At 51.2% G+C, this 20,111-nt stretch overlaps 2 protein-coding genes and 1 pseudogene across 4 annotated transcripts; 1 reads left to right on the top strand and 2 right to left on the bottom strand.

The window, feature by feature from the left end:
- Positions 1-2,774: 2,774 nt before the first annotated feature.
- On the bottom strand, positions 2,775-8,525 carry APOC2 (apolipoprotein C2). 3 transcript variants are annotated; one of them, XM_070771232.1, is made up of 4 exons: positions 8,404-8,489; positions 7,100-7,167; positions 6,760-6,919; positions 2,775-3,021 (listed from the first exon to the last, which is right to left on the bottom strand). In XM_070771232.1, the coding sequence occupies exons 2-4, from the start codon at positions 7,152-7,154 to the stop codon at positions 2,970-2,972; spliced, it is 267 nt and encodes an 88-aa protein (XP_070627333.1). In that variant the 5' UTR covers positions 7,155-7,167; positions 8,404-8,489; the 3' UTR covers positions 2,775-2,969. The 3 variants fall into 3 exon arrangements, with proteins under 3 accessions (XP_070627333.1, XP_019835604.2, XP_019835602.2); XM_019980045.2 differs by lacking the exon at positions 2,775-3,021 and adding an exon at positions 6,184-6,432 and having other exon boundaries at positions 7,100-7,184; positions 8,404-8,525; XM_019980043.2 differs by lacking the exon at positions 2,775-3,021 and adding an exon at positions 6,184-6,432 and having other exon boundaries at positions 8,404-8,485.
- Positions 8,526-8,963: 438 nt separating this feature from the next.
- APOC4 (apolipoprotein C4) lies at positions 8,964-11,408 on the bottom strand. The gene is made up of 3 exons (XM_019980046.2): positions 11,252-11,408; positions 9,931-10,072; positions 8,964-9,166 (listed from the first exon to the last, which is right to left on the bottom strand). The coding sequence occupies exons 1-3, from the start codon at positions 11,325-11,327 to the stop codon at positions 9,001-9,003; spliced, it is 384 nt and encodes a 127-aa protein (XP_019835605.1). The 5' UTR covers positions 11,328-11,408; the 3' UTR covers positions 8,964-9,000.
- Positions 11,409-16,090: 4,682 nt separating this feature from the next.
- Positions 16,091-17,777, top strand: LOC139176982 (small ribosomal subunit protein eS17-like; annotated as a pseudogene).
- The last annotated feature ends 2,334 nt before the right edge of the window (positions 17,778-20,111 follow it).

Here is a 20,111-nt window from a genome sequence, read left to right as displayed (position 1 = left end):
GACTCGCAAAGAGTCAGACACGACTCAGCGACTCAGTTGAGTTCAGTCGCTCAGTCGTGTCCGATTCTTTGCTACCCCATGAACCGCAGCACGCCAGGCCTCCCTGTCCAACACCAACCTCCAGAGGCTACCCAAACTCATGTCCATTGAGTCGGTGATGCCATCCAACCATCTTATCCTCTGCCGTCCCCTTCTCCTCCTGCCCTCCACAATCTTTCCCAGCATCGGGGTCTTTTCAAATGAGTCAGCTCTTCGCATCAGGTGACCAAAGTATTGGAGTTTCAGCTTCAGCATCAGCCCTTCCAATGAACACCCAGGACTGATCTCCTTTAAGATGGACCGATCGGATCTCCTTGCAGTCCAAGGGACTCTCAAGAGTCTTCTCCAACACCACAGTTCAAAAGCATCAATTCTTCTGCGCTCAGCTGTTTTTTAATAGTCCAACTCTCACATCCATACATGACTACTGGAAAAACCATAGCCTTGACTAGACGGACCTTTGTTGGCAAAGTAATGTCTCTGCTTTTGAATATGCTGTCTGGGTTGGTCATAACTTTCCTTCCAAGGAGTAAGCGTCTTTTAATTTCATGGCTGCAATCACCTTCTGCAATGATTTTGGAGCCCCCCCAAAATAGTCTCTCACTGTTTCCATTGTTTCCCCATCTATTTGCCATGAAGTGATGGGACCGGATGCCATGATCTTAGTTTTCTGAATGTTGAGCTTTAAGCCAACTTTTTCACTCTCCTCTTTCACTTTCATCAAGAGGCTCTTTAGTTCTTTGATTTCTGACATAGGGTGGTGTCATCTGCATATCTGAGGTTATTGATATTTCTCCTGGCAATCTTGATTCCAGCTTGTGCTTCTTCCAGCCCAGCATTTCTCATGATGTACTCTGCATATAAGTTACATAAGCAGGGTGACAATATACAGCCTTGACGTACTCCTTTTACTGTTTGAAACCAGTCTGTTGTTCCATGTCCAGTTCTAACTGTTGCTTCCTGACCTGCCTACAGGTTTCTCAAGAGGCAGGTCAGATGGTCTGGTATTCCCATCTCTTTCAGAATTTTCCACAGTTTATTGTGATCCACAGAGTCAAAGGCTTTGGCATAGTCAATAAAGCAGAAATCGATGTTTTTCTGGAACTCTGTTGCTTTTTCGATGATCCAGCAGATGTTGGCAATTTGATCTCTGGTTCCTCTGCCTTTTCTAAAACCAGCTTGAACATCTGGAAGTTCACGGTTCACGTATTGCTGAAGCCTGGCTTGGAGAATTTTGAGCATTACTTTACTAGGGTGTGAGATGAGTGCAATTGTGCAGTAGTTTGGGCATTCTTTGGCATTTCTTTTCTTTGGGATTGGAATGAAAACTGACTTTTTCCAGTCCTGTGGCCACTGCTGAGTTTTCCAAATTTGCTGACATATTGAGTGCAGCACTTTCACAGCCTCATCCTTTAGGATTTGAAATAGCCTAAACGGAATGTGGTCCACTGGAGAAGGGAATGGCAAACCACTTCAGTATTCTTGCCTTGAGAACCCCATGAAAGTATGAAAAGGCAAAAAGATAGGACACTGAAAGATGAACTCCCCAGGTCGGTAGGTGCCCAATATCCTACTGGAGATCAGTGGAGAAATAACTCCAGAAAGAATGAAGGGATGGAGCCAAATACCTGATGTGAAGAGCTGACTCATCGGAAAAGACCCTGATGCTGGGAAACATTGAGGGCAGGAGGAGAAGGGGATGACAGAGGATGAGATGGTTGGATGGCATCACCGACTCAATGGACATGGGTTTGGGTGGACTCTGGGAGTTGGTGATGGACAGGGAGGCCTCGCGTGCTGCGGTTCATGGGGTCACAAAGAATGGACACGACTGAGCAACTAAACTGAACTGAAACAACAGCAAACAGTAGACACCTTGCCTGACCCGAAATCCCAGGACTTTATTGGCGAACATATACGCTTGCCACAGCCTCCCTTCTTTCTGCCCCTCTCGCGTAACCCCGCCCCTTTCAGTTGTATGAGCCTCCTGGGTCATTCTGCCCGCTTCGCCCCGCGGATTCTTTAAATCCTTTTCATTTCAACTTTCATGAGCTTTCCCGGCCACCGTAAACGCAAAGAGCCTCTCCGCTTGAACCACACCCCTCCTGCGTTAAAGGAACTCTCCTGGTCTTCGAACCAGGACTCAGTGGTCTCTCTTTCTGACCTCTCTTCTTTTCCTCTGACAAGTCTCCCTAGGTTATAGCCCTGTGCGCTTAGTTACTATTTCAGCGTCCTAACGCCACCACACTTCCTAACCGGCCCCTCTCGGCCCCTCCCTAAGCTTTGGGGATGCCTAGTTTATTGCGCAGGCACATAGCCCCCGTGGTCTTCGCATTCCAGCGAAGCCTGCCGCGGTGGACTCCGCTTCAGGGACTCAAAGAACTCCATGCCTTTTCAGTAACTTGCTACAGCTCCGGATATGTGTTGAGAGACCCTTGGCCCAAGGAAGGAATAATAAGAGGCCCAGAGAGGACAGAAGACTTAGCAGTTGTGAAACCTTCACCAGTGAATTGGGTGGAAGTCTGACCTGGGTTCAAACCCTGGCTGTGCTGCGGAGCGGCTAAATGATTGCGGACAAATGACCTATCTCTTTGGGCTTCATTTTTTCCCTCTGTAAAAGAATGTAAAGCACCTGGCCTCCGTCCTCACTTAGTGTGGACCTTAGTAAGTGATCAGTATCAAGCACTGTGGTTATGAACTTTTCATATGGTCTGGAAAGGAAAGCAGGCTTTGCATTGAGGTATTTTAAATATTTATTTAATGTTTTACAAACTACATTCTCCACTTTCCTCGAGGCCTCAGCTCAAAAGTATCTGTCCTCCAGGAAACCCTCCTGAGCTCCCAGACCTCCTGTACCCCTGGACTCCCCACCCCGTCCCTGCCCACATTTTGTGTCATCACTGACAGAGATGGGTGTGTCTTGGTCATGGTCACCGCATGGTCATGGTCATGTGTCTCCAGCACTGTCCCAGGGCATGACTGCTGAGTGAAAGAATGAAACTCTTGAGTGCAGAAGGTGAATGACTTACCTCTGTGAACCAACACAAGGACAAGAAGAAACCTTAGAAAACTTCTTGCCTTGTCCCTTTCTAGTACAGATACTAACGATAGTAATGATTCTGTGAAATTGGAGGCCTAGTCTTCAAGTCTAGAGATGTAATGAACATGATGATGAAGTCTCCCAGAAGATGGGCAGATGGAGATTTTGTGGGCTTTTAAAAACAACTATGAGTCTTATTTGCTGCACCTGGGATTTTCACTGTGGTACGGGCTTCTCTCTAGTTTGTGGCGCATGGGCTTAGTTGCCCTGAGGCAGGTGGGATCTTAGTGCCCCCACCAGGGATCGAACGCACGTCCCCTGCATTGGAAGACAAATTCTTAACCACTGGACCACCAGGGAAGTACCTGTGAACCTCTTTTTTAAAAGTGCAAAATCACGTGTACAAATTTAAATAGAGGACCAAAGAAAGCCCAGGCAAGTGAGGGACCTTAAAGCTTTATCTTCTCCAGTTTCACTGTTACCCCATCTCTGCTTTCAGCACTAGACACCCCAACATCCTCATATACTGCAGAGTCCTGATCTGTTGCAACACCAGGGGCTCTGAGGTACACTGTGACCTCAGATGGGGCCCTTGTAAAGCCCTCCCCCATGTCCACTGAATGACCAAGTAAATACTTGCATTCCTGTTAAATCAATCACCGATCAGACCCATTCGTGCTCCACTAGGGGACGCCCAACACCAACCAGTGGGTAAAATTTCAAATTCTAAGCGGGCTGGGGACCTGAACTTATGGGTCCCCAAGGAGAACGGTTTGAGGGTCCTGGATTCTGGGAGAGGAGGAGTTTGGGGGGCCTCGACTCCCGGGGTCCTGAAGGGAATAGGATGGGGGGTGGGTGCCTGAGAAAGGAAGGAGGAGTCTGGGAAGTACACCAGGATTGGTTGGAAGCAGAACTAGCCTGGGCAGTGGTTTGGTTTGGCTTGAGTCTGTGGGAAACAAGTGGACAGAGCAGGGATTGTTCATCCAGGGTCCCCCCTGCCCCATCACCCACTGGGCTTGGCAGCTTCAGTTCTTCCCAGGCCCTGGGGACTTTGGGGGCATTTCCCACAACCCCTCCCCAAGGCCCCTGTTTTCTGCTGGACTCACAGCTGCCCAGCCCAGGACTGGGAAAACTGCCCCAAGAGAGCTGAAAAGGCTGGCCGGAAGTTAATGTCAAGTCTGTTAGCAGACTACAGGCCCTGCATCCTCAGAGGCCAGTAGCCCAACCCATGGGATTTGGGGGCACAGGACCTAGCCTTCCAGATGCAGGAGTCCAGGCCCTTCGCCCCCTCCACCCATGGGCCCCAGCACTTTCCTCCCTCAGACTGCAGGGCCTCTGCTCTTAATTCACCCCCTGTGCTTTTGGCCGGTAATTCCCCACTGCCCAGATACCAGAGGGTAGAGTCCATCCTTTCAGACCTGGGAGCCAAGTGAATACTCCCCTCCACTCCCCCAACTTTCCATCAGCAATTGTCCTTACCACACTTCATTGTGACTCCACGTAGCCTGTGACCAGCCCAGCTGCGTCCTTTAGAGTATGCTCCCTGTGACCCCTATCCAAGGTGGCTGCACCTAGATCTTGAACTTGTTCCTCACTTCTTCACCTTTTCTTCATCACCTGCATTGCTGTCTGAAGTTATCTTCTCCATGGGTCGTCTCTGCCTCCCACCCCGTCCCCTCAGCCTCTCTATTTGTGGCTCAGGATGGAACAGAGCTTCTGGTCCTGAATAGGAGCTCAGGAAACATTATTACTATTGCTAGTAAGAAGAGCTAAAAAAGCATACTGCCAAGCTGTAATCAGTAAAACCGTATGAAGCTGGGTCAGGACCCAATCAGTACCTTTTTGAGGGGCCATGTGAAGGCAAGATCAAACCAGTCAATCCTAAAGGAAATCAGTCCTGAATATGCATTGGAAGGACTGATGCTGAAGCTGAAACTCCAATACTTTGGCCACCTGATGCAAAGAATTGACTCATTGGAAAAGACCCTAATACTGGGGAAAATTGAAGGGAGCAGAAGAAGGGGACAACAGAGGATGAGATGGTTGGATGGCATCACCAAGTTGGATATGAATTTGAGCAAGCTCCGGGAGTTGGTGATGGACAGGTAAGCCTGGCGTGCTGCAGATCATGGGGTCGCAAAGACTCGAACACGACTGAGTGACTGAACTGAACTGATGAAGGCAGGGCTGTCTTTTTCCCTGCTGTGTCTCCAGCGCCTGGTTGTGTCTCAATGAATACATGACAGGGGGTGGGGCAAATGTATAGGAACTGGCACAGAACACAGCTTTTACAGATCTGCCCTCTTGGGTCCCAGCCAACCTGGGCCCTGCCTTCCCACACTCAGCAATGACTCATGGGCACCACTCTCCCCTCTGCCACCGGGCCATTGAACACCTCTCTGCGATGGCATAATTTAAAGTGTCACCCCAGTGATTCATGTTGATGAATGGCAGAAACCAACACAATATTGCAAAGTAATTATCCTTCACTTAAAAATAAATAAATTTTTAAAAAGTGTCAGTCCAGGCCCCAGACACAGTCAGAGGCCGCTGTAAGTAAGCTGTATTCATTTACCTGATGCTGGGAAAGATTGAAGGCAGGAGGAGAAGGAGATGACAGAGGATGAGATGGCTGGATGGCATCACCGACTCAATGGACGTGAGTTTGAGTGAACTCCGGGACTTGGCAGTGGACAGGGAGGCCTGGCGTGCTGCAGTCCATGGGGTCGCAGAGTCAGAGATGACTGAGTGACTGACCTGAACTGATTCATTTATCATTTTACAAATGAGAAACCTGGGACTTCCCTGTTGGTCCACTGGTTCAGGCTCTGTGCTTCCACAGCAGGTGGCACAGGTTCGATCCCTGGTCAGGGAACTAGATTCCATGCGCCACATGGCATGGCCAAAAAAAAATGGATGAGAAAGCCAGACCTCGGTGAGGGTCAGTCTCTAATTATTGTTGTTACGATTATTCATTATTATTATTCACCTCTTTATTCTCACTGACCAGGTTAGGAAGATATACATAGAACAGGTGCTCAATAAGTGTTGGCAGGCATCAGCTCCTCCATCTTGGACCCTGAGGTCTCAGAAAAGTGATGATGTTGAAAAGAATAAACTTGGCTTTATTATTATTATTGATAAGTCAGGCTAGAATTGGGAACAGGATGCTGAGAGTTGCAAGGAAGTGGGCAGGGGTGTAGATCAGGGGACCCAGGGAGTTGCTGGAGCCTGGACTCCCCCGTGACTGGGGGCCCAGCTGTTAATCTTTTCCTGACAGCACAGAAAAGACCTGGTCAGTAATAATCCCTGCATAGGTGGTCACAGCTGCCGTGCTCTTGGTGTATATGTCCCTGGGGAGAAAGGACAGACGGACTGAGGGAGGAGGGGCTGGGGTCTGGACTCCTGTGTCTGAGGGATGGGTGGCTGGGGGTCTGGACTCCTGGGTTTGGGGGCCCAGAATCACGTGTCCTGTTGGAAAAGGTGACTAGAACCCAAAGCCGTGGATCCCTAAATAGGACGGGGATGGGATCCCAGAATCCCAGAGCTAGGTGTTGGGAGCTAAGATACCTGGGCCTTGAAAGATTACAGGTTTGAACCTGGACTCCTGAGTGTGAGGGAGAAGGGGCTGGGGTCTGGGACTCCGGGCTCCTGGGGTGTGGGTGGGGGGCAGGTGATACCTGATTTTCTCATCCACGGCGGGCAGATATGTCTTCTTGTACAACTTCTGGGCGGCTGCCTTGGCTGTATCCCAGTAACCTAAGAGTGACTCCTGCACCTGGGTGAGCAGGGCAGGGCTGGAGGCCTCGTCTTGCTGGGGAACATGGGCCCCTTGGACCTCTGCAGGAGGAGAGTGCATTAGGGTAGCTGAGGGGCCTGCTGCAGTGGGGGAATAAAAGGGGGAAGGAGAGGGATGGGCAGGGGCAGGGCGGGACAAGAACCGGACTGGGAGGATGCTCGGGGCTCCTCCCCGTCATGGCATCCCCACCTCCCCTACTGACCCCACTCAACCCCACTTACCGAATCCCAACACCAGGAGGATGAGAAACCCGACCAGGAAGTATCTCGTGCCCATGGCGTCAGGAGACCTGGAACACTGAGGTGGCTGGGGGCAGGGCCATGGGAGGCATCTGGTCCTGGGGTCTCCGGGCCTCAGGGATATCAGCCTAGGACCCCCTCTCCCCTTCCTCCCCACCTGAGTCAAGTTCCTAATGACTTGAGCCTCACTTCCTAATATTCTATGATGCTACTCCTGCTTGCTGATTGTTACATCTTAATTCTTTGTGTTTTTGTTTTTGTTTTTTTCCGTTGTGTTGCATGTGGGATCTTAGTTCCCCGACTAGGGACTGAACCCAGGCCCGGCAGTGAAAGCGCCAAGTCCTAACCACTGGACCACCAGAGAATTCCCCGCAACATCTTATTTCTAACATTCATTCATTCAAGAAGCGTTTCTTCAGCACCAACTGTGTGCCAGGCGCAGTTCTGGGCCCAGCCTTGAATACAGTAGCCTGCCACCCTCAGGAAGCCAACATGAGAGAGACATGCAAGGAGCAAACGTCAAATGAATGAATTAAAGTGCCTGTCTCCCTCTGATAAGTGCTCTGGAATGCAGAGGGTGTGCTGTGTAGCCCAGGAAAGCCTCAGCGGTGGGGTGGCATTTATGTTAAGACCCACTCAGTACAGGGCCACGTGCCATAGTCTGGGTTAAGAGCCACCACTTGGATGAGTGAGTTTCCTCTGCTCTGGGCCCTGTTCTACCCACATTCCAGAGTCATCTCGATCCCAACCCTAGGAGGGAGTCACTCTCAGGGACAACAGGGCTCAGTCCATCACATCACCCTCCACGTTTCAGAGACTGCGGCGTGGAGGTTGATATCTGACAGGAGGAGGATCAGCACACACAGACATTCTACAGTTTTTAAATTCCATGATTCTTTTTTTTTTTTTTTTTAACCCCGGCCATGCCACATGCCCAGCTTGCAAGATTTAAGTTCTCACACCCGGCACAGGACCAAGGCCCCCAGCAATGCAAGTGCCCAGTCGTAACCACTAGATCACCAGAGAATTCCCTAAATTCCATGATTCTAAAACTGGAACTTTTTTTTTTTTTTTTTTTTAACTCTGAGCCAAGCAGCATGAGGGATCTTAGTTCCCCAACCAGGGATTGAACTCGTGCCCCCTGCATTGGGAGCTCGGAGTCTTAACCACTGGACGGCCAGGGAGTTCCCTGGAATCTAATATCTTGACTTTTGCAGTTTCTGATCTAACAATCTTGGGCCATTTCTGCTGTCCCCCGCCCCCCTCATTTCTGTCCCCTCTCTTACCAGACTCTGGCGGCTGTCCTCAGCAGCTCCAAATGGGCAGAGAAAGGCTTTATAGCTCTTGAGATCCACCCCTCCACCCCCACCTCGACACCTCGGCCAAAGTCCTGGCCAACAGGGCTGCAGGGGTGGGAGGGGGAGAGTTGGGGGGGAGGTGGCATGGGGACAGAGAAGGAGACAGGTTGAATGGGGGGCTGCGGAGGGGTCGGGGGTTCTGGGTGCCCACCAGGCACCAGGTCTGGGGTCTCCGTCACATGGGAGGTGAAGGCAGAACTCTGAAGGAGGGGCGGCTGGCAGGGGTGGGGGGCTTGCTAACTGCTCTCCAGCCTTCACCCTCCACCCCAAACCGAGAAGCCTGAAGTCCTCTGCCCCCCATAAGCTGGCAGTGTGGGTCTAGCACTGGGGGCAGGGTGGGGTCATCCCTCCGGGCCTCCCAGTCCTCCCCCCCCACCCCCACCCCCACTGGTGCTCCTACCACGTGTCACTTCCTCCACCCCTTACCCTCTGGAGGGGGATGGGGGGTTATCTCTGGCAAGGCCAGGAGGGACTGGGACAGGGACACACACAGGAGAACTTGTTTATTGCAGAAGGTGTGACGCTTTAATTTTGGTCACTTGGCCTGCAGAGCAGCTGGGGACACAGACTGTGGGCCTTGTTTAGGAGGTTATCCTTGGAACTGCGGAGCCAGGCCCGGGCGCGGGAGCCCAGGTCCTTCAGATGGTCATCGTAGTAGGTCTCCATGAAGCCCCGGAAGGCCGTGGGGCCCCTGGAAGGGAGGGGATTCACGGTGGAGACCGCAGATAGCCCCCAAGACTTCTGCTCAGTTCACCCATTCCTCTCTTTGACCCAGGACCCCGCTCTCAACACATACCCTCCACCCTTCTCAGACCCAGCGTCACAGGCCTGCCCCCACCCCATCCTGCTCCTTGGAACCCACGAGTTTGGGCATAGTCTCTCCTCGCCCAGACCCAGGATCCAGACGCCCAGCCCCTCCTTCCTCAGATTCAGGAGTCCAGGCCCCCAGCCCCTCCTCCCCCAGACCCAGGAACCAGGCCCCCAGCCCCTGCTCCCTCAGATCCGGAGATCCAGACCCCAGGCCCTCCTCCCCCAGGCCCAGGGGTCCAGGCCCCCAGCCCCTCCTCCCCCAGACCCAGGGGTCCAGGAACCCAGCCCCTCCTCCCTCAGATCCAGGATCCAGACCCCAGCCCCTCCTCCCACAGACACAGGATCCAGATCCCCAGCCCCTCTTCCCCCAGACCCAGGGGTCCAGGCCCCCAGCCCCTCCTCCTGCAGACCCAGGATCCAGGCCCCCAGCCCCTCGTCCCGCAGACCCAGGACCCAGACCCCCCAGCCCCTCCTCCCCCAGACCCAGGAGTCCTCCTCCCCCAGCCCCTCCTCCCCCAGACCCAGGGGTCCAGACCCCCAGCCCCTCCTCCCCCAGACCCAGGGGTCCAGGCCCCCTAGCCCGCCCCCACCCCACCCCCCGCTCTCTGAGAACCAGGCCCCCAGGCCCCTTCTGCACACACTTACCAGAACCACTTCCACTTCTCTCTGGTCCTGTTCACCAGCGGCTCCACCCACTCCTTCACCTTGCCTGGAACCAGGCTCCAGGAACTCCTGGCTGGCGCTGGCTGGGGGCTCAGGGTCCCCTCAGGCTCTTCTTGCTGGCATGCTAGGTGGGACCAGAGGACAACTTGGACGACCCGGCCCCTGAACCTGTCCCTCTCCCCTTCCCTCCATGCTCGTGGTTGCTGTCACTCCTGGAGCTCTCTCACTGCCTTCTCTGTTCCTCTGACCCCTTGCCCCGCTCCAGCCATCGGTCATCTCCTTTCACCCCCTGTGCCCAGGACCCCCGTCAGCGCTCCATCTGCCTGAAGCTCCCTCCCGCAGTCTGTAACCCTCGCCCCTCCAGGCTTCCCTCGCTAGCTGATCTTGCTGCCTCCTCTGTTCTCCTGCGACCCCACCCACACAGTCTGAACGACCTCCGTGGGCAGTGAGGGATGTCCCCAGGGACGGAGGTTGGCAAAGCTGTGTGTCAGGCTGGTGGGCCAGGGGTTCTACCAGGAATCACATACACCTGTCGGTCCGGCACCCCCACACCTGGGCAAAGCCTCACCTACAGAGACCAGCCATCACACAGGTACATGTCTACAGGCATGCACAGAGGCACCCATGCGACCGGTGGGGTGCCCTTGGCCAACGACTTAACCTCTTCAAGACTCAGTTTTCCCTTCTGTAGAATGGGCTCGGGACAGGACCTAGCTTATAGGGTTACTGTGAGAGTTCAGAGTTAACACGGAGAACCAGTTTCCAGGACATCGGAGGCACTGTGTACATAGTGATATTTTAAATGCATGTGCAGAGGGACTTCATTGCTTAGTCCAGTGGTTAAGACTCTGCGCTTCCAATACAGGGAGCATGGGTTCCATCCCTGGTCAGAGAACTAAGATCCCACGTGCCTCGTGGCATGGCCAAAGCAACAAAACTTAAGAACTGCACGTGCAGAACCCAGACATACTCACACAGCAGTACACACAGACACTCTCCCACCCGCTAACCATCAAATCTTTTGCATAATTACCCCCTAAAGACACACACGTGCCCACAAGCATATAAATGCGTGTTCACACACACACGTTCACCTCGCCTGCCTACTCTTGCTGACATACACACAAGTGCAAATTCATGGCCAGTGTCATCTGTACCAACCCTGTGTATACACTTTTCAAACATGGCCACCCCTGACACAGACTCCCAGACACGCGCACAGATCTGCACGCCTCACAGTCACGCACACTCACACCCCAGGCTGCTGCGGGGTCCCCATACCCCACCCCTGGCTCTTCCTCACCCACGACACAGGCCAGGACCAGAACGCAGAAGCAGAGGGACGCCAGGGCCTGGGGCCTGCATCCAGGGAACGACATTTCTAGGGTCCTCGGTCCATCTGAGCTCAGCTCTCCAGGATGGGGGAGGGGCAGGCTGCACTGAGCAGAGCCCTCCCCTGGCCGCCTCCCCACGCCCCTTGGCAGGGACTTCAGAGAGAGAGGGGCCCAGGTGACAATGACAGTCAGAGGCCATGCCCGCCCCTGCTGGCCTCTTTCCTACCCTCCCACCACCCTAACCTGATAGGAGAAGACAGAAGTTTCTTTGGCCTCCTGGGCTGAACTGAGTTCAAATCCTGGCTCCACCTCTTGTGATAGCCCCTCTTTGGGGCCTCAGTTTCCTCCTCCGTAAAATGGGCCCACAATCCATACTTTAGGACATAAATTAAATGATGTGATAACAAGGGAAATTAGATATTTTAAGTTTGTAAAATTAACATTTTTATTTTATTTGGTTGTACTCTGTGGCACGTGGGATCTTAGTTCCCAGACCAGGGATCCAACCCACACCCTCTGCACTGGAAGTTCGGAGTCTTAAGCACTGAACCCCTGGGGAATTTCCTAAGGGAAATTCTTAGTGTGGAAGCTGGCAACAAAGATGCTCACAAATCAGAGTTGCCTATTCTTTCTTTTGTCTCTGAGATCCCTTGGCCACTGGGCTATAGAGCCAGACACACCTTCACCTCTTGATCAGTGTGAATATAGTCCCTTCTCTGGGCTCAATGTTTCCATCTGTAAAATGGGGATAGCAGTGTCTGCCTCCCAGGGTCCACATGAAAGCCAAGTGAGGCCCTGTGAGGGAGAGCTTAGTGGGAGGTTGTCAACATCAGGCTTCGGTCAAACACCAGACAGAAAGAAAATGAGCCTTTTTCTCCCGGAGGACTTGAGTTGTGAGCCAGGGTGCGCAATGTAGCCAAGAAACCACGGGCTGGATTCTTTGGTCTAAGGGTGCCAGATGAAATACAGGACGCCCAGTGACATTTGAATTTCAGAGAAATAGTGAATCTTTTTTTTCGTATAAATATGTCCCACGCAGTATTTGGGAAGTATACTAAAATTTATTGGTTGTGTATCTGAAACCCAAATCTAACCAGGCATCCTGTGTTTTTATGTGGTGATTGCAACAATTCCTGGAGGAGGAAATGGCAACCCACTCCAGTGTTCTTGCCTAGAGAATCCCATGAACAGAGGAGCCTGGCGGGCCAGAGTCCATGGGATAGCAGAGTCGGACACGACTGAGTGACTAAGCACATATGCACTCTGACAATCAACCTTTGGCCACAACCTGAATGACTGTACAGAACTGATCAGGAGGCCTTCCAGAATGCCATCTATTCCAGTAGGCCCTCTGTGGGCTCTGGCATACAGTAGGTGCTCAATGAATGCTCCCTAGAGTTCCTCACTCACAATGTGTGTTAGTTGCTCAGTTGTGTCCAACTCTTTGTGACCCCATGGACTGTAGCCTGCCAGGCTCCTCTGTCCATAGGATTTTCCCAGGCAAGAATACTGGAGTGGGTAGCCATTCCCTCCTCCAGGGGATTTTCCCGACCCAGGGATAGAACCCCGGTCTCCTGCACTGCAGGCAGATTCTTCACATCTGAACCACTGACAATAATAAGTGAAATAAAATCTGCAGTTTCCAACTGCGATGATGAAAATTTTCTGGGAATGGATAGTGATCATGGTTGCACAGGATTGTGTATCTACTTAAATCCACTGAACTGTACACCTAAAAAATGGTTCAAATGGTAAACCTGATGTCACATTTTACCATGATTAAAAAAAAGAAAAAGAAAAAAACCCATCTTGCATTGTGTTAGGGGAAGCAGTGGGGTATTGGGTTCAGAGTCTGGCTCCACCTCCTTCCTGCTGTGTGTCCTGGTGTATGTTGCTTAATGTCTCTGAGACTGTTTCTTCATCCGCGAACCAGAGTCATGGACTATGTGCCTACGCAGGAGAGTAAAGTAGATCGTTTACCTAACTTACCCTAACAACGCCAGATACACTGCAAAGCCGTGCTGTTAACCCCACTGCTAATTATTAAGCTTGGATTTCCTGATGCTCACTACCCATCGGGGCACATTAACTCACTGAATTAACCTCACTGCTGCGAAGTGGGCATCTTTTTCATTCCGATTTTACAGGTGAGGAAACTGAAGCTGTGGGGGTTGGGCTCCCCAGCCAGTAAGTGGTAAATTCGAAGCCACCCCTTTCACTCTGCCTAACCAAGCCAGAAACGAGCTCTGTCTTCACTTCCCCCACCCCAATCCCAGAGGGCAAGAGACAGATGGAAGCAGGGCCAGGGGTGGGTGGGCCTGAGGGGAAGGTCTCTGACCCTGCTCCAAGGTCAGCATGAGCTGTTCCCTGCTTGCAATGTTTGCCCATCTCTGTCATCCAAGGCAGGAACAGGCTGAAGGTCGTTCAGGGTGGACCTCAGGGGTGGCTCAAAAAAACAACCGTGGGTGAAGGGTGGGGGGCAGAGAGGTCACAAAGGGGGAATGGGGGACGGGAGCAGTGAGCCCTGAGATCTCAGCATGTGTGTCTGGGGACAGAGAGCATCTCTGAGCCTGAACCTCTGTGTCCACAAGATGGTCAATCCCACCGCCAGACTCCCAACCACTCCAGGGTATCTGCTTCAATCCAGATTCCACTCCAGGCTCTCTGCTTCAATCCAGATTCCACTCCCCGTCCCATGAAATCCTACATTCCCTTCCCTTCCGTCATCCCTAATCTCTCACCTCCCTGGCTGCTCTGGGTTGTGGCGGGGAAGTCAGGGGTGGAAGAGAGGTTGGTATATCCCTTCCATCTCTACTTTCTGCCTTTGGAAGATCTCCATGCATTCATTTTATTATAAAAGTTGAGATATTTGGAAGAGAAAACACATAACAAAAACTGAGATATTCACATACCATAACAGTCACCCTTTTCGAGTGCACAACTCAGACTTCCCTGGTGGTCCAGTGGTTAAGACCCCACACTTCCCTGCAGGGGACCCAGGTTTGATCCCTGGTTGGGGAACTAAGATCCTGTATGCAGTGTGCTGATGCCAAAAATAAATAAATAAAGGAAGTGTGCAATTCAATGAGTTTTGGTATATTCGCAAAGTTTGCAACAATCACTATTATCTAATTAGAGAACATTTCATCAGCCAAAAGGAAACCCCACACCCTTTAGCCCTCACTCCTATCTCCTTCTCCCCAAGGCAGGGCAACCACTGACCAGCTTTCTGTCTCTTTGTTGCTGTTCAGTCGCTCAGTCGTGTCCGACTCTTTGTGACCCCATGGACTGCAGCACGCCAGGCTTCCCTGTCCCTCACCATCTCCCAGAGTTTGTTCAAACTCATGTCGGTTGAGTTGGTGATGCCTCCAACCATCTCATCCTGTGTCTCTGTAGATTTACCAATTCTGCACATTTCATGTGAATGGAATCATGAGGTCTGTTGTGGTTGCTCCTGTCATGGTTCATCCCTGTTGCAGTGTTGCAGCGTGTGTCAGTGCTTTGTTCCTTTTTTTTTTCTCCTGGATTTGTGTGTATGTGTGCAGCTTGTGGAATTTTAGCTCCCTGACCAAGGATTAAACCCTGGCCCTCGGCAGTGAGGGCTTGCTGTCCTAACCTCAAGACCACCAGGGAATTCCCAGGGCTTCGTCCATTTTATGGCTGAATGATATTCCACTGTGTATGGACATGCATATACAGATATACATACACTATATGGATTTATTTATTCATTCATCAGGTAATAGGTATTTTTTGGCTGTTTTCCACTTTTTTGACTATTATGAATAAAAGTACTATTAAGAGGTGTGTACAAGTTTTTGTGTGAACCTGTTTGTAGTTCTTTTGGGTAGAGACCTAGGAATGCACTTGCTGGGTCATGTGGTAACCTTGTTTAACTTTTTTTTTCCTCTTCCAATTTTATTGAGGTAAACTGGACAGAGACATTACTTTGCCAACAAAGGTCCGTCTGGTCAAGGCTATGGTTTTTCCAGTGGTCATGTATGGATGTGAGAGTTGGACTGTGAAGAAAGCTGAGCACTGAAGAATTGATGTTTTTGAACTGTGGTGCTGGAGAAGACTCTTGAGAGTCCCTTGGACTGCAAGGAGATCCAACGAGTCCATTCTGAAGGAGATCAGCCCTGGGATTTCTTTGGAAGGAATGATGCTAAAGCTGAAACTCCAGTACTTTGGCCACCTCATGCGAAGAGTTGACTCATTGGAAAAGACTCTGATGCTGGGAGGGATTGGGGGCAGGAGGAGAAGGGGATGGCAGAGGATGAGATGGCTGGATGGCATCACCGACTCGATGGACGTGAGTCTGAGTGAACTCCGGGAGTTGGTGATGGACAGGGAGGCCTGGTGTGCTGCGATTCATGGGGTCTCAAAGAGTTGCACACGACTGAGCGACTGAACTGAACTGAAACTGGACATACAATACTGTCTAAGTTGTACGGCATAATGATTTGACTTACATTCCTCATGTAAAGATTACTAAACACCCACATTTCATATAGATTCAAAATTAAATACAAAAAAAAAATTTCTCGTGAGGAGAACTCTCAGGATCTACTCTCATGATAACTTTCATATAATGTGCGTGCGATGTGTGCCTGTGCAGTTGTGTCAGACTCTCTGCAACCCCGTGGCCTGCAGCCCACCGGCTCCTCTGTCCAGGGGATTTCCCAGATGAGAGTAGGTTGCCATTTCCTCCTCCAGGGGATCTTCTCAAACCAGGGATCGAACCTGGATCTCTTGCATTGCAGGCAGAGTCTTTACTACTGAGCCGCCAAGGAAGCCTCCACATATAATGTACAACAGGGTTTTTTGTTTTTTTTTTTTTAAACTCCCACTTTTACCAAGGACCTACCAACGTGGGCCAAGATCTCACCAAAACCGTGAAGAAGGCAGCCCCTGGTCATTACCAAGAAGTCTACACCAGCCTGGGCAGCAACTTCCACACCAACAAGCGTGTAGGCCAGGAGATAGCCCTGATTCTGGCAGGAAGTTCAGCAACAAGATCAAAGGTCGTGTTGCACATCTGATGAATCGGATTCAGAGAGGCCCGGTGAGGGGTGTCTCCATTCAGCTGCAGGAGAAGGCAGGAGAGGGGAGAGAGAATTACGTGCCTGAGGTCTCAGCCCTGGACTAGGAAATCCCTGAAGTAGATCCTGACTCTAAGAAAACCCTGAAGCTCTTGGAGTTTGGCAGTCTGTCCAAACTGCAGGTCACTCAGCAGGCTACAGTTGGGATGAATTTAGAGCTGTTTGAAGTTTTCTGCTGTGCTGAAATATTTTCATTAAACCTCGGACCCAAAAAAAAAAATTTCCCAAGGTGATTCTTTTTTTTTTTTTTTAACTGATGTACAATAACTATCTACTTTATGAGGAATTGCTAAACTGTTTTTCAGAGTGGCTTCATTCATCCTTTTTCCTACTCAGTATAAAAAAAGTTGTTTTTTTTTAATAGAAGTATGGTTGTTTACAATATGTTAGTTTCAGGTATGCAGCAAAGGGATTCAGTTGTGTACTCATCTTTAAAAAATATTTATGTATTTATTTATTTGGCTGCATCAGGTCTTAGTTGCGGCATGTGGGATCTAGTTCCCTGACTGGAGATTGAACCCTGGTTTTCCATATTGGGAGTGCAGAGTCCCAGCCACTGGGCCACTAGGGAAGTCCCCCTGTGTGTCTTCTGAGTCTTTAATGTGAGAGATTTCTGGGGATTTAGGAAAGTGCTTGGGAAATCATTTGATTGATTCCAAAATGCTAAATAAATAAACCAAGTTAAAAGTAATTTTTTTATGAAATCGCTACAGGATATACCCATATACCAGCTAGGCAAGACCAGTGCAACTCCTCATAGGAATTCGATCTAATAAAGGATATGGGGGACTTCTTTGTTGGTACAGTAGTTAAGAATCTGCCTGCCAATGAAGGGAACACGGGTTCGATCCCTGGTCTGGGAAGATTCCACCTGTCTCGGAGCAGCTAAGCACATGTGCCACAACTACTGAAGCCCGTGCACCCAGAGCCCATGCTCCGCAACAAGGGAAGCCATCGCAATGAGGAGCCCATATACCGCAAGAAAGAGTAGCCCCTGCTTACTTCAACTAGAGAAAGCCCGCTCGCAGCAATGAAGACCCAGCACAACCAAAAATAAATACATTAAAACAAAAAATCAGGACATGTGCACATTTTAACATGCTGGATGTGATGCTAGTGAGGCTGGGGTCAGGTGTGTGTGCTTAATTGCAGCTGATATGATAGGCAAGGTGACTTGGGGAAGGAAGTCAGAGTAGAATATAGCTCCTAGAAGCCCCACCTAGGTTCAAATCCCATCTCTATGCACTTTGGGCTTTGTGGTGTCTAGCAAGTGACTTTAGCCTTCTGGGCCTCAGTTTCTTTCTCTTATAATAGGAGCATGACAGCATCTGCCTCAGGGGGGTTTGTAAAAATGATATATTACTTTAGATTTTTTTTTTCTCCCTGATTTACCGTATTCGTTTCACCAAATATTAAATCTTTGTACCATACCTAGTCCTGTGCTAGGCTATGCCTGGGTCCACAGTGGTGATGAAGCCCTGTCCCTGCCCCCGGGTCTCAGAGTTCAGTGGGGCGTGGGACAGACCCATCCCCACACAGTGATGACCCAGAGTGGACAGGGCTGGGATGGAGGTGCTTGACCCAACCTGGGAAGGCTTCCTGGAGGGCTTCAAGCGGGCTTCCTGAAGGAAGGGACATCAAAGCTGAGACGTGGAGACTGGGGATTGTGTCAGTCTTTTCTGGTTTCTAGCCCATGCCCTCTTTCAAATCCCTCTTCGTTATCCGTTCAAAATGTAGTAAGATCTACCACCTGCATGGTGATGAGTCAACCCATGAAAAATGAAGCTCATGATTACACAGGGCGTACTGAGTCTTTGCCAGCCTGTGGACCTATGTCCGCCTGTCCCTTCGGCTTGGGCTTTTTCACCATCCTCCAGGACCATCTCTACAGTATGACTGGGTAGGCATCAGGGAACCAGTCCCCCAAGTCTGAGCACCTTGCGATCTGAGAACCAACTGTGTGGCCACAGGGACTTTGCCACCTCCCAGTCTCTGAATCTATACACCCCAGTCCTCCCTTGCCCTGGGAAGGATCCTTACGTGGCCTTCAGAAGAACTTCTCTGTGTTCGACGGTGCTAACGACTCGCTGTGCTGTCTTCACGACTTGACCAAACCACGTTACTCCTCTGATGATGGGAAGGAATTTGCTAGGGCCTGCGGCCACCTGGGCTGGGGCTGGCAGTGCCCAGAAGAGGAGCAAGGGTGCAAACATTTCCATAACGGGAGCCCTTTAGGATGAGATTCCAGGGATGGGAAAGGAGATCCTTGACTGTGGTTCTGGGTGTCGTGGCATTAGAATGCAGCGGAGGGTACCAGAGCGACCAGATCGTTTTTACCATGCTGGTAATTGCCTTACTCTCAGCACTAGACTCGTTCCCCGCTCTTTCTAGGCGTGGTAAAAGCAAACTAGCCAATCCCGAAGGATCTAGAGTGATTACGTCATCAGTTGCTAGTGCTCCTCTGGGCAGATTGCCATCCACTGGACCAACCTTTAGAGAGCCCTGAGACCCGCCCAGGGCGGGTGGAGATGCGGGGGCACTTGGTGGAGAATATGAGATCCAGGGCACAGAATGGGCCCCAGAGCTCTCAAGGGTCCTCTAAGCCTGTGCCGGGGCCCGTGCTAGCTTCAGTCTTCCAAATCTCAAATTCACAGTGTCCCATTCCACTTTTACCGCCCCAAACCATGAAGAGAGCCCCCAATACGACCAAGAGGGACAGAACGAGCTTTGTGGTGGGGTGGGTCCGGAGGGGCACTCTGAAGGTTCCTTTCTGGGCACTGAGGAGAGCACGGGGCCTTATTGATGCTGGGGGTGTGGAGGGGTAGGGGGTGGGGGTCAGGTGAGTCTCCCTTCCCTTAAGCCCTCACCTGACCATCTGCCTCCCTGTGCCCACCCACCTCCTCCACTTCCACCCCTCCTTGGTGGTGGTGGGATCAAGTAGGGCACAAGCCTGAAGCCTCAGGCCCAAAGCATTTTGTTGTTCAGCACCTGCGCCTCTAAATTTCCCTGACTAGTAGGGACCTCAAGCTGCTATAGTCCCTTCCCAACCCAGGGGACAGCCTTCCCCCTCTCTCTGTGGTCATCTTCCCTCAGGGGTCTCTCCTCCCAGCCTTGGGTGGGCGGGGGCGGGGGCGGGGGCGGGGAGTGGGTTCTCTCAGGAACACTCAATAACTCACTAACTTAGGACTTTCCTGGGGGTCCACTGGCTAAGACTCCGTGCTCCTAGTGCAGGGGGCCTGGGTTCGATGCCTGGTCAGGGAACTAGATCCCACATGCTGCAACTGAAAGACCTGGCACAACCAAATAATAAATAATTATTAAAAAAACCGACAAACCCAACTCACTAAGTCAATTCACACTGTGTCCCCAGGCCATCTCTACCATCCCCTCTCCCTTCTTAGCCAGCCTCTTCAGCTAAAATGACTCTTCCTCCCAGGGTCTGGGGTCCTACAGTCTGCCGCCACACACCTGCACCTTTATCACATCCAATGTCACTTTCAGACTAGCCTTCCTATTCCCCCATCTTTTTGCATCTGGGAGACTCCCCCAAACTTCCCTGGATGCTCCTCTGGGATTTTAATTTCAATGCCCCCAGTGTTTTTTGGAGAGAGGTCTTAATTTTTTTGCCACGTATTGCAGGATCTTAGTTCCCAACCAGGGATTGCACCCAGGGCCATGGCAGTGAAAGCACGGAGTCCTAACCGCTGGCCCGCCAGGGAATTCTCTA

The sequence above is a fragment of the Bos indicus genome, chromosome 18 (assembly GCF_029378745.1).
Source record: "Bos indicus isolate NIAB-ARS_2022 breed Sahiwal x Tharparkar chromosome 18, NIAB-ARS_B.indTharparkar_mat_pri_1.0, whole genome shotgun sequence".
In the NCBI taxonomy this organism is placed as follows: domain Eukaryota; kingdom Metazoa; phylum Chordata; class Mammalia; order Artiodactyla; family Bovidae; genus Bos; species Bos indicus.
Note: the sequence above shows the minus strand (reverse complement) of the source record. Positions and strands in the feature narration are given on the sequence as shown.